This window comes from Phalaenopsis equestris, unplaced genomic scaffold, assembly GCF_001263595.1.
Source record: "Phalaenopsis equestris unplaced genomic scaffold, ASM126359v1 Scaffold000134, whole genome shotgun sequence".
Lineage (NCBI taxonomy): Eukaryota > Viridiplantae > Streptophyta > Magnoliopsida > Asparagales > Orchidaceae > Phalaenopsis > Phalaenopsis equestris.
In genome coordinates this window covers 3,158,855-3,173,539 of record NW_018164576.1, presented here as the reverse complement: position 1 = coordinate 3,173,539, position 14,685 = coordinate 3,158,855, and the positions used below count along the sequence as shown (strand labels likewise).

The following is a 14,685-nucleotide window of genomic DNA, read 5'->3' as shown; positions in this document are numbered from 1 at the left end:
TCCATTCTTTTCTTTGGTAATAATTAATTGCAATCTGTCTTACATTGAATGTTCATGCTTGAAGAAATGAATAAAAAAGAAAAAATCTGACAAAAGCTGTCATTAGCAGACCCTAGGCAGTTCACTTGTTCGTCTTGTACTTGTCAGGGTGTGCTTTTTATATAAAGAATGGTGATTTCTATATGTTTCTTGAGACTGATCATATTTGGTTTTCATTCATGGATTGTTTTGGAAGTCTGGACCATCGCTCTTCATTACTTTCCCTACAATTCTGCAAATTTTGGATTCACCTTTGTTTCATGGCAATCTTTTCACCGAAAGGTCTCTTTTTTTTCCTTGTAACCTTAAAATTGGCTTGGTAAACATATACTGGCTTTGATAGACCTGCAAATGCTTGGATTTTCTGTCTCAGTTTTACATACTTCTATTTTTTTCTTACCCAATAATGTGTTTTTGAAAAAAAACCTACTGCTTTACTATTTTATATGGTATCTGAATTCAGCACTTAAAATTCTTCCAAATTCTGTTTGCTGCCCAAAATCACTGCGCATATCTTCTAAATAATGTTAGATCTACAAATATATATACTTAAACGCCCAAGGGCAAATTTTATTGAAATTAAAAAGATACATAGAGGTTGTATGAGAGGACACAAAAAAGGTGTCCTACCCATATGATACATTAGACACTAGCATCGTAAAAGGATGAAACATAGATTAAAAAAAAAACAAAACTTGCATGAAATAAGCTGCTAGGCACGAGCCAGGTTGGTCTTGCCTCTGCCTCTAATTCTAGAAGCGGGACAGCTAACAAATGCTAACAAATTGCTGAGTGTCGTTCCATTACTCGAAGTTACTAGAGTATCATCCATTAAGTTCCCAAGCTGGAGTGTGCCTTCATTCTTCTTTTTCTTTCTAGATTTGTAAACCTGTCTTTCCGCATCCGAGGACTGGCTCATCTGATCGGTGTGGTCAACAGATTGTTGGGCATGTAGGAGAGAATGAGCCCCCAGCTTCTGACTAGCAGTAACAACATTCTGATTCCGAAGAGATGGTAAGCATGTCTCTTCAACACCTGATGCATCATGGGGATGTGGAGCTTCAATAAATTAGATGCTATCATTGTTCATTTTCACAATTGAAGTTCAGTTGGGTTCCACACTTTTAGGAGACTTTTAGATGCACCACGAGGAGCTCCCGTTCTTTACTGTTGAGCGTTGTTCTTATTCAGTTCTTGTTCTTGCAGTCTATTTGATGTGCCATGCTGTATTTTTGAGTATTTTACATTTTGTATCGTTCTATTAAATTTATTTGCCTTGGGGTTCAGAAGTCTGTATGAAGTTTACTGAAACTCCAGCCCTCTCTCTCTCTCTCTCTCTCTCCCGCTCTCTCTCTTGCATGAAGAAGAATTTTTCTAGCTTTAACATCCGCATAAAGTCTTTACCCGTACACTGCAATATAATGTTTCATGCTCTTGGGTTGCCATAAAATATGTGCATAAAATAGTGAGCAGAACTCGAGGAATTGCTGATAAGGAACAGGAGTTATGTGGGTTGGCTCCTAAGCTCTCTTTTCCTTTTTTCTTGGCCAAGGCTCTCTCCATCTTTTCTCTCTCCTTTTCTTGTCTCCAAGATACGCTTTTATACTCTATGCTGTACACCTCTTTCCTGTAGTAACATTTTTTGAAAGCAATACAATTAAGAAGGATTTTTTAATGAAGCTTCATGTTTGGAAGAGGAATAAACCTAACTAAGAATCACTGCACACCATTCTTCTTGGATTAGGTATATTTTCAATTTATGAAAAAAAAGCCTAATGGTCTATCCATATTTCTCTGCAGTAAGTATTAATTTTTGTACTCTATTTTTAGAAGTAAAATTTGGGAAAATTTTCTTCTTTCTAATATAGTTTTTTAGCAGATGAAGAGTAACATGATTGTGAAAGGGAAAAGTAACTTTTAAATTTTTCTTTATTTTTGATGATTATTTTCTATTTATTCTTTGATTTCTATGGTTTTATGAATTGTTTCTATTTTTTATGTCCGCAGTCTTAAGGTTAATGCTTATTTATTTGAGCAATATGACAAGCTTGATCGATGGTTTCTTTCGTAGGTAAATTGTATTGGTTGCAGTCATAACATAGCAAATCAAATTGGTTGGAAATATTATTTTTATCACTACTACTGGATGTATGCGTCTTTCCATTTGCTCACTTTTGGTTATTCATATTTTTTTATCATCTATTTACATTTGAAATCTACTTTCTGGAGAAAGGATGTTCAACTGCTATTTCCGTATATTGCTATGATTTAGTTTTTCCCATTTATACATCTGTAAATATATTGTTTAAAATTTCAGCTGAATATTTTATCATTGTTCAGTGCATCAATGCAACAGGTGCAAAACAATTTGTGCACGCCAAAGAATGGTGAAATCTTGGTTGCTTCTACGCAAGACTTCTTGACTTCGTCCTTTTTGATTACAAGGAAGGACACCTTTTATGATCGAGCAAACTTTGCACTTATGTGCTCATACATGGGTGATGGGATGGAATCTATTGATTTGCCTGCACCTGCCTTGATAAAGGTGCGATCTTCAGTTCTCTTCATGTTTCTTTAATTTCCATTAAACTTACTTTGTATGTTCTTATGTTAAATGTAGTATCGTATATGCTTATGATAATTATTAGATAGACTTCAATGCAATTTTAGCATTTTTTGTCCTGACCTAATCCGAAAGCTTGAAATACTAATATGAAAACAGACCATTGAACTAGAAAATTTCTTTCAATAACATTCATAAAGTTAACTACACATAACTCTTCAACTCATAAAAGTGCTAACTTGATCAAAAGTTTATTCATAAATTCTACGTAAAATACACTTCTTTATGTACCTTTTCTAAGTGTAGTTGATATAAGGAATTTATTATCAGTACTTATCTTGGGTTGATGTTTGTCAATTGTAAACAAACTTCATGCTTTTAACCATTTAATTTAATGGAGATTTTGGTGAAAATTGTTTATAAACTCTTGTCTGAATTAAACAACTTAGTGTTTATATATATATTTCTAAATTATAGTAATTCAAGGAGTATAAGTTAGTAGGCATGTAAAACTTTCAGACTTAAGAGTATAAGTATAACCTTAAATGTAAAACCTTTGTAACCTTCTTGTTAATCATCTAGCTAACATTTATGTACTTAGCATATTAATACTTTTTACTTGCTATATTTTACATCCGGGGCAAGGCACTATCTCATTTGCCGTTAACTTATACTCACCTTTTCCAATCCTAACTCGTAAAGGAAGGCAATCAATTTTTCGCTTGAGTACTAGCATTCCCATTTTGTATTTTAAGGTGGTACATCCCAAGAACACAGGACTTGATGAAATAAAATGAACCTGGTTTGTGTTTTTAAAGAAAAACTTGCATACAAATTAAACACGAGAAAAAAATGAATTTTATTAATACTTAAAAGTAAACAGAGACAACTGAATTGAAAATAAAAAACTAGCTGAATTAAAACAGAAATGATAACATAAAACTATTCAAAACCAACAAAAGAAAATACAATAGCTGAAACAAATACTAATGAAAAATACAAAAACTGAGACACTTAAACTGAAAAGTCTGCTCTGGTAGAGACAGTTCCACCGGTGGTTGAATAAAATCTATTATGCAAAAATATCAAAGAGTAAGTTTTATAAACAAAGTCAATAAGTAACATCTATTTATTAAAACATAAAAGACAAGAGAAGTGGGGCATGCAATATGAACAACAAATAGGGACAAGTACTTCGTGTATATATAACATCTTAAAGCAAAAAGAGAGCGGTAAACCAAATATGCCCAAATATCATAAGAAAAAAATGCAGTCAAGTTTATTATTATTATTATTATTATATTTATATATATATATATTATTTGTATTTATATAGTCAGTTTTAATAGACACTTTGGAATCAGAAATGTTAAATACCAACCCAAGAAAACCCGACGGTTTTCTGTGGAGTTGTCACTCCGTGAGCTCGTTGGCCCAACTTGCCTATGTTCAAAAGGGTTCCACCGACCTACATACCATCACACACAAGCATATTCAATATTTTCCGCATGTATAATATGTAATAAATATGCTACTTCACACATACTTGTGATATGACAGAAATTCCCATGCAATTTTATACTAGTAGAGTGCAAGAAAATAAAATATCATAATTGCATGATTAATTCAAATATACATGAATTTGCCATCAATTCATTTTGAGAATTGGTTACTTCATTATGAGTAATAATAGAAACACATAAAGATGACATATAATAATTATAATTGGAGAACCAAGGTATGATTGACAATCCTATGAAATAATTATGAATATACTACAAACATCAATGATGAATGCCCGCAACGAGGAATGATACATTTGTTCTCTAATAAAAAAATAGTTACTTACCTTGAGGTAGCAATCACGACACTTCTACGATTTCGATTGTTCGAATATGAATTCTACACCAATTGGAATTCAAAATATAAATAGTTTTGCAATTAACTTATTTATTCATCAAATTAGGTGTTTTCTAATGGATCTTCAAAGATTTAATATATGTATGTATATATATAATTAGTTATTATTGTTATATTCTTAAAAAGAAGTTATGAATTTAATTAACTTTAAATAATATAATAAAAATAGTATTTTGCTTTTTTTTGAAATAGGAGAAGTTAAAATTTCTGAATTAATTGATGGGGGATTTGCATTACACTTAAGGATTTAATTAAATAGTAAAAGAAATAGAAATCATCTAATCTTACAAGCCCTTAAATCTCGTTTCTCGTCTGGTTGCTGTAAATCCCATGTGAAGACGGATTCACAGGATTTGGAGAGGTTGATGCGCACGGCTGGGAGAACGGGGACAAACGATGTTTCCCTTCCTCGATGGTTTCAGGTGGGAGCAGATGAGAGTTTTGGTGGTCTCTGCAAGCCCACGACGTTATCGTTGCCTTTTGAATAGCTCCAACTGCAAATATATCACACAGGTTTGGTCACAAAGGTGATGGTTTAGGGCGAAAGCGGGAGAGAGGATGACGCGGGAGCAAGTGACGCAACAACGGGTTCTCTCAATGCGTGAATTCCTACTGTCGAACCGGTCTTCCCAATTGAAGACTGTCTAGGATAAACTCAGGCTGACCGGTCTGGGAGATGTAATTTGACCCGGTGGGACCGCCGCCTTCCCCTCTCCTCCCTTTTCTGCATTTTTTTCGTATGGGATGTATTCTAATGGCTATTTTTGGATCTTTCCCCTCTCCCCATCGCTCCCTTTTGTGTGAGAGTTTCCCAGTTTCCATCTTCATTTCTTACCTTTTCTTCGTCAACGGGGAGTTTATAAATTACGGTTTTCTAATTGTAGAGTTTTTTTTTTGCTATGTATTGCTTTCAGGTTCTTTTGTGGAGTTCTCCCAGTTCTATGGTTGTATTTGAGGTGGTGGTGCTCCGGCTGTATCCTACCTCAAGGTAGTGTTGTATCTTCCATTTTCACCTCTCCTAACCCTTCTTACCCCCTCTTTAACTGCCTGCCTCCCCCTCCTTCATTCTTGCACCCAACCGACCAGTATCTTCCCGCCACCCAAAACCGCGTGCATCATACATAGCTTCCAACCCACAGTCCTTGTTGCCTCTGCCTCGTGACAACAAACCTTTGCTGTTCCTGCCATTTTTGCCCCAATTTTTGCTGTCACTGCACAGGACAACCAGTCCTCTAGCTGTTCCTACAGTTTCTTACCTTGCATTTGCTGTCGCCGTCCCAGCTAGCCATCTCGATCCCCCTAGCCGGCCTCCAACACCTTAAGAATAAACTTGAGAGGTGGTTTCTTGTGTCGTTTTATGTTTTGGTTTTGTTATTTTTCGCTGTCGTGCTGTAAATTTATCTCTATATGAATTAAAGTTCGTTTTGTGTGTTTCTACTGTTTTCTCTACTAGTTTTGATATCAGAGGAAGATCGGGAGAAGAGAGAGATCGATAGAAGAGCTGCAGGAGGAGGTGAGGTGGGGATAGTGCGATTCCTCTGCCCTCTCTTGTAGCATTGTGAGGCGGTGATTTGATTTGATTCGGGAAATTGACAAGAGAGCAGGAGAAATGGAAAGGTCGCAACTTCGGGAAGGCACCAACATAGAAGAAAAAAAAAATTGTCGCGTGAGAGGAAAAATGTAAGAAGGAAATTGTCGGTTCTTAAAGTGACTCAATCCATCTTATATAGTATATTATTTTACATTACACTCATGAGTCATTTATTTTAAATAATATCTTTTGCATATCATTTCATATAGTAATCATTGAATTGAAATGTGGGGAGTTCATATCAATATGTGGATTTTGTATAAGCTAATGAAAAAATCCTTTTTAAATAAAGTTTAGAAAGGCATGTACTAAAGTAAACCTTACTCAATGTGGACAAACGACTCTATTGATTTGTGCATTAAATTTAGGAGAAATAGGCTTCATTACTATAAAATAGAAATATATTTACTAACTTTATTTGGAAGACTCGTTTAGCCTTTTCTCTTTGGGTGTTGCCTTTTTTTTTGGTATAATACCTTCTAATACATTCGTGCATATCCTTAGTTTTTGTCGTTTTGTTCGTTTATTTATTTATTTGTTTATTACTTTAAATAATTAAATTTGTGTCAAATTTTTCACTTTCAATTTAATTTACTTTTTCTTTATAATTTAACCATTTGAAATTACTTCCGCCAACAAAATTTACATTTCTAGTACAATTTTCCCACTTATTTTATGTCTAGTTCAACTTGGATTTAATTGCTCCATGACACTTATAATATTTCATTTTTAAGTAAACTTAAATTAATTTATTCGAAGTAATAGTTAACTTATTATTTTCATTCTTAAATAATACCTATCTTATTTAATTTTTTTCAAAATTAATTAAATAAAATTCTCTTTCTTCTCACATTACCTCTTTTAATCCATACCTAAGTATATCTAAATTAACTTTTAACATTATATCTTCTATTAAATATGCTGTTATGATTATTAAATTAGAAATTGACCTGCATTAGTATTGTCATGATTTAATTAGAAATCAATTTACATTGCTATTGTTATGATTAAATTAGAAATTCACTTACATTGCTTAGATTTCTCAATTTAAATTTCTCCATTGCACCCTAACCAATCCAAAATTTATTTTGGTTAACAAGAATTAGGGTTCATAGATTTCAAGAGATATCCTAATTGAAACATATATTTCAAGCTTGGAGGAGAAAAGGAGAAAAATTGTTATGAGGCCTGAGACTTGGGGTTAATCATGACGGGAACAGATGATCGGACTGTAGAAATTAATTCTATTATTTTAATTATATTTCTAACAATTTAATTTTTAAATAGCACATGAAATAGTCACTAAAGAAAGCAATTAAAATCTAGCAATATAATTTTTTCTTGTTGTTCACATCTTCTATTTATCTTTTTCAAATGTTTAAAACGTAAAAATAATATGAAAGCAATATAATGAGTTATCCAAAGATAACCTGAGAGTAATCACACCTCTAAACTACACTAATTTAATGAGAAGAAATTAATATGCGTGCGAGTCTATAAGAAATCTTATATTATGTTGCTATTTCATGTTTTATAAGCAATCTAATATAAGCAATCTGATATATACTAATGCTGCATCAATGATATTTTATAAATGAACATACTCAATTTTTTATAAATCTTTATTTTTAACTTTACTTTTACTTTATACTTTACATACGCATTTGTCTATGTGAGGACCACCGCCAACAAATCTAACACGCTCTTGGCCGATATCCTGACCGATATTAGTCCGATAAGACAACAATTAGTAATGGAAAAATTACAATTGTTTATGGAGGTAAGCTTTGATCTACTTGCCCCTGTCTGATATTATTCTGTCTGCATAGCGGTTAGTGAACTCACCATCACAATTTTTTGGTGTGATAGAAGAACTCTTCGCGCATGGGTAAACTGATGTTCCCTGCCTATACCATTAAGGGGTGAAATTCTCCTCTAATATGCACATGCAAACATTCACATATATACTATTTTTTTCTTCATACATGTATTATTCTAAAATATCTGTATGTATCTACTATCATGCATACTTATTCTGTTGTACAACTATTCTTCTGACATATCCTTCATATATCTATCTAATGGATCTTTTATTTATATCCATCTCATGCATCTCTTATTTATATCTATCTCATGCATATCTCTAATTTCATTCATATCTTTCGTACATGCCTATCGTATATGTCTATTTTACATATAATATTTATTTAAGTATCGTTCATCTCATGCATATCTTTCATGCATGCATATCTTTTCTATTATGTTTATCATGCATATCCATCCTATCAATATGAATGATCAAATTAAAATAGAGCATACATGAAGTCAAACACATGTTTTTTATTTGTAGCCAAAATTATCTGAATAAATTAACTCACAACTATTCGGCCCAACTTGAACATTGGTCTAACAAATAAAATTTTATTTTCTTTATCTTTAAGAAACTGTTCAAGCGTGTGTTTACATGGTGAAGGACACTTGTTAATATACCATGAGGCTTGTTTATAGTTGTGGGTTTAGCAGTTATGTATCTCTGTCATAAGAAGCTAAAGAGAACATGAGGCTAGTCAGGTTATAGAGCTGGAATTATCTTAGAAATTAGTCCTTAATTCCCATCTTCATTTGGGCTAAAAATTTCTTATCCTGAATGCCCCTTAATTGCACCAAGTCTCTGTTTCGATTTTTTATCTTTAGCTTGGTGGACAGTTGTAAGATGTAAGTTTAGTAAACTCACTAGTAAATCATACGTATGACTTCATGCCTTCATGCTAGAGATTCATCTGTAGGAAGGAAATTGACATTTGCTTCAAAACAATTGAGGAACGACATGTGAATGTTCACCGAATGCAACATTTCTTGAGCAATAGTAGACATCTCTAACCACACAAACTTCAAATTTGGATGAAACATATTAATTTTTTGTTTCTTTTGTTAACTTGAAAAGGTTACTTGCTAAGTTAGAGTCATCATCTTTAACGAACTCTTTTCAAGCAACCCCTACTCAAACATTGAAAAACATAGAACCATTATTCAATACTTGAGGATCAAAGGCCAAAAAAAAATTAACAGGTAAAACCTCTATTCAACATTGGTGATTTGAGTAACTTGATAAATGTACTTGGTTAGATCTTTTGATTTGATGTTTTCGAGCATCCTTATGCTCTTGTCAATTACTAATAACGTATTATAGTGCTAAAGTATTTGTGGAGCCTTGTCACATAGCAGACAACATAGCACACACTATTTCAACATAATACAAATGTTAACAAATATGGGTATAAATGCAACTAAATATGAAAGACTATTAGATTGTAAAATAAACAATTCATGATATAAACGATTCATGATACTAAATACAACTAAACTGCTAAGGTATGCATTCTAAGTTCTTAGCTATACTTCTCAAAATAACTGTGAGATATAGTTTTTGTTGTTATGGATGTTAATTTTTTTTTTAATTTATCAGACAAAAAAAAGAGAATTATAACCGGTGCTTAAATCTCATGCGTATAGCATGTTAATTGAGAGTTAAAGCTTTAGAAGATTGGTGTGTCAAAGGTTTAATAGTGAGAGTGTTGAAGCCTTTATATGTGAACATCAAAGATGATAGCCCTTCTTCTTTCTCAGAGCCTTGGAAAACTTTCAGCATTGCAGGTGAGAGCAGTTTTGTTAGTGTATATAAAAGGCAGGAGTCGTCATGTGCATGTGCGTCGAAGGCTAGAGGCTACTAAAAGAATGTACGTTAATGGTGAAAGACCTTGTGTGCTTGTGCGTCAAAGTCGAAAGGCGAGACCGAGAGCCTTGTAGAATGTGTCAAAGTTAAGAGTTGGTATCTACTCTAATAAATATCAAATCAAAATAATATAGAGTTAGTAAATAAATTATAAGTAACACTAGTACTCAATTTAAACTTTTAATCATAAAAAAATATTATAAAATCCGTTACTTCGTCTATGCACTATGCCTTATTGATCGTGAATGATATACATCTTGTGCCATTTTAGTTTTTCATGCATTACCATGCAAATGACGCAGGAAGTGCATTGCACTGCTTTCTGCGCCACTCGACTCTATTGACATTTATGCTTATGCCTCTTTCTTCTTTCTCTTTTTGCAAGCTTTCTTTGTTGCTAAAACCTTCCGAGCTACATATAACAGTTCTGGTGGAGGATCATAATGCATAGAGCACATGTAGTGCGGTTAACATGGTACTTGCTACAAAATATTAATCACAATTCACATGACAACATAACTAATCGAAGTTTGCTTGATCGTTAACTATTTGGCTTGGCAGTTGTAATTTACATGTGCTATATTTACAACATATTTCAAAGTATTAATTCCAATTGATATTGTTCATCATGTCTCAAAAGTATTCTACCATCTAAAAATAAATTCAGCTACTCTTCCTATGTATGGTTCATCTCTTAGTGGTCATAGTTCTAATTTTTGATATATTAGATTAAATCATTATAGCATGTCATATTAAGGCAGTGTATTAATAAAACTTAAATGTTGTAGAAAAGGAGGACACCAAACAAGGAAGCAAAATAATATTGTGGCCCTCCTCAAGGAATGATTTTGGGAAACTAGTGCAAACTACTCTAATCATGAGATATTCTTGAAATCTTTGATTGCAATAATGTGTCTTCATGGTGGGATGATTAAATAACCTTTAAAAGAAGGTTTTTGAGCTAAACTTCTTTTTTAGCATTTGGTGAATTCATAGTTATGGGATTGAATGTAAATTAAAACATAGTCATTGTTATATTTCCTTAGGCAAGTCTTTTTGAAAAATAATTTCAACAAGATTAGCACTGCCTAGGTTAACTTCTTGTAATCTATGTGAATAAAGGCCGTGTATATGAAGTTCTTAGAAAAATGCAATCTTATATAATGAATGACGAGTCATGTCAATTACAAAGGGAGGCATTTCATAATGAAGTTGTGGATGCTCATTTTGATTTGTCAAACGACAATTGAGATCTAAAATTACGATTGAGGTTTAACATTATGTCATATAAGAATTATGGTTTATCATTTGACCCCCTAATTTTTGTTAAATAAGACAGTCTGTGATTTGATTTCACCAGGATAGGTATCTAAGATAATTTATAGGTGTATATTTTCTATGTTTTTAAGGAGAGGCTCAGTACCATTCTCAGAATCATGTGTAGTATTTGTCCCATTTGTTCGTTTTATAAGATTGCTTTATTCCCAAAATTATTGAATTTTTTATCTATATGCCTATCGTTAGTCTTGTGAGATCTATCATTCATGTTACCCTCTAATCACTAGAAGGATGTCTCGAACAAAAAAACTTGGATGCAAATCAGTGTTGTATCTATTGAGCTAAACCAAAATTTAATTAAAATTAGAAACAATCGGTCAGAAGGATATGTATCATAGATTGGTGAGAAAATTCATCTATTCTGTTGAAAATGGACCACTAATTGCATGGTCAATTTATATGCTATTTGAGATCATGTATAATCTAAGAGAGCCACTTCTTTATTTTATTTATTTTGTACAACACTTCCTGAAGCCAATTTGATTCCAGAGTTAGCCCAAATAACAACAGGAACACAAATGATAATTTTAAAAAAAACAAAATAGGCGGTTAAAACCAAACACATACTGAATTGAGAAATACAACAACACAACACAAATTCACACTATGGTTTGATTTAAAGGTGGTGGGGGTTGGCTAGGTGGTCGGGGAGTGGTGGTAGGTGGTTGGAATGGGCTGTAGGATGCTTGAAGTGGCAAAGAAGGGACTGGAACTTTGATGGCAACGAGTTAGTTGACCTGGAACAACGATAGTGAAACGGATGGTTGGGACAATCATGAGCAACGAAGAGGAAGGGTTGTGGATTGCAGGACATCAAGAAGAGTGCTGTCTTATTCGGGGGCAACGAGGAAGAAGGTGGTTTAGGGGTGTTGGTAGCAAGGGAAAGGGGGAAGCAAGTCAGAAGGTAGGAATGGTAATGATGGAAAAGTTGAGGATAAATACCACCTCTGGAGTGAGATTCACTCAAAGCACCATTTGCTCTTTGAGATAAATTTATAAGGGAAAATTTGGAGATATCGATGGCTGTCTCAATAGAAAACTCACAAAAACTAAAACCTAAACACGAAAAATGTAAAAAAATAGTGCAAGGGTAATTAGGAGTGGACCGCTTCTAACAAGGAGGCGGTAAACCCGTGCTCTCAGAATCCTCTATGATCTGATCCATGTCTTCATATGCTCTTGCTCCAACTTCAGGTCGAGAAGAGTGACTCTGCATCCGACTTGTGCTTGGTGCGATTCCACGCCTCGTAGCGAACTTCCACATCAGTCTCTCGGGATTGGGGGAGCTTCAAAATCATCCTTCGAAGCTCTTGCTCCTCGTAGTATGGTGTTAGGTCGACTTCATGGAAATAAGTTGTGCCACTTTAACTTTTCGATAAGCCCATCCTATTGGTGTTGACATTCCAAAACACATCTTAATAGATTAAATATCCATCATCTTTAGGCACAACCTGAGCTGAAACTGTATATTGATGTAAAAATTTACAAAGTAATTCTCGAGCGATCAAATGTGTAATTTCTCTTCCACTATACATTGTTGAGAGCATCCGATAATCATCTGAAGGAACTAGTTTTGGAATGAAATTTGTGGCATGCTGGACCACACCATCGTGTAACCACTTGGGAGATGCATCTTCTTATTCTTTGAAAGGACCTGAATGTTCTCCAACGATGCCGGTCCCTCCTGTCTGACCATCTATTCGTGAGTACACAACTAAACTGATTTTAATACCTAAATAACTCTACATTGGTCTTTCAGAAATTGCTCAAAAGCTTCTGATCTCTGATATGTTGGATCTCACTTCGTAGGGAAACTCAAAAGGTAAGCTATATATTCGAGAATTCTAAAATTTTCTTATCTGAGGTTTCTCCGTGTCTAGTATCGGTACCTCAAACTCATGTCCTTTTTGGACATACAATTTCAGTCATGCTGATGCTACTCTCAACATTCGCATAAAACTAGTTCGAGGCACCATAATCTCATATTCTTCATGAGTGTCCATTACCTTAGACTCACTTTAAGAGTAACTACTGTTAATTCAACTGGGCTCACTTTTATGGGGTCAGCTAGAATCGCCGGTGTCTCTTCCTCATCAATTGGAAGTTGAGAATCCTCTTTGAAGTCTTTATCTTCTTACGAATTATTGTTCGCTCTTTTATCAGTGAAAGGGATTATTTTTCTGGTTGTGCAATATGATTCAATATGGCAAAAACTGTGACACTAGAAACACTTTCTAGCTAATACGAATGCCGATTGATTCAGTTTATTCTCTACTTTGAATTAGTGTCTCTTCAAGTGGGGTTGGCTTGAATGTTTCATTGGGTGTACTCTTATCGTTTGATCCTAGGGTTGAGCTCTATCTGTAAGATGTGGCGATTACGTTGGGATGTTGCTGTAACTGGTGAGGTCTTACACACATCCAACCTATGATGTGTAAGTTGGCACTGACACTGCATTTTTCTTTTCATTTTAGACCATGTAGTAATTTTATTCTTTCTTTTTCATTGTCAAAGAATCTTCACGTTCTCCCACCACCGAGATGCGCTCTTCTTTAACTTACTTGCAACTAATTTCTCCATTCTGTTCGGTGGGATGCCCTGGTACTCAAAGACACATTCCATGGTCTGGAGCCACTTGATGACTATGCAAGGATTCAAGTGGACGTCAACATATGAAAAATTTACTTGATACTAGAGTTAACCCAAACCACAATTGAAATAGAAATATTATTGCCAATATTCCAACTGTTATAAGTAAAAACTCTTAAAAGACAGGAGACCAACACACAAACACACGCGACACCTTAGGATGGGGATGACGTAGTGGGCTACAGGTCGAGATGATGGAATCGAGGATTATTAGGTGAGGGGAAGGTGACAGTAATTGGAGGCAGGTGAGTGGCTGGACAATTGGTTGGCTATAGGGAAACTGCTATCGCCAACCTGGAAGATTGAAGAGCAACAATAGCCAATCTGAGAGGGATTGGAGAAGCCGCAACAGGTCAAACAAGGGATTGAAGTGGCACAATAGGCTGGTGGGCGTAGGCGTAGCAGCTCAGCATGAAGATGTAACGTGTGTTGTAAAGGAAGCGACATGTATGGATGGTAGTAGCTCTGTTGTAGGAGAGAACTGCGGTTGTAATAATTGGAGTGAGGAACTTGCAGAGGGTTATGTAGGAACAAAAACTGTTGTTGCAGGTGGGTTGTTGGGTTGTGATTTGCGGCAACAACAAGGGTGGGGGAGAGCTGCAAGGAAGATAGTTGGAGGATGTTTTTGGTGTTCTGCAGCAGGATACAACGACATAGGTGGCAGAGGGGAGGCTTAGGAGGGTAGAATACTCGAGGATAAACACCACTTCGGAGAGATACAATCGAAGCACCATTTGTTCTTGGATATAACTCCAGAAGGGGAAGAGAGGGCGTCAACGGCCGTCCCTGACAGAAATATGAAATTTGGAATCAAACTCACAAAATATAATCTTAATTGAACAAACACATATA

General features: G+C 34.6%; 1 protein-coding gene across 3 annotated transcripts in view; it reads left to right on the top strand.

Annotated features, from left to right (window-relative positions):
- LOC110021325 (DNA-directed RNA polymerase III subunit 1) overlaps positions 1–14,685 on the top strand; it is a 138,622-nt gene that overhangs the window by 39,083 nt on the left and 84,854 nt on the right. For all 3 annotated transcript variants that reach the window (XM_020719771.1, XM_020719770.1, XM_020719772.1), the window contains exon 13: positions 2,396–2,584. In XM_020719771.1, coding sequence (XP_020575430.1) covers positions 2,396–2,584 — 189 coding nt within the window. The remainder of the gene's footprint in view (positions 1–2,395; positions 2,585–14,685) is intronic.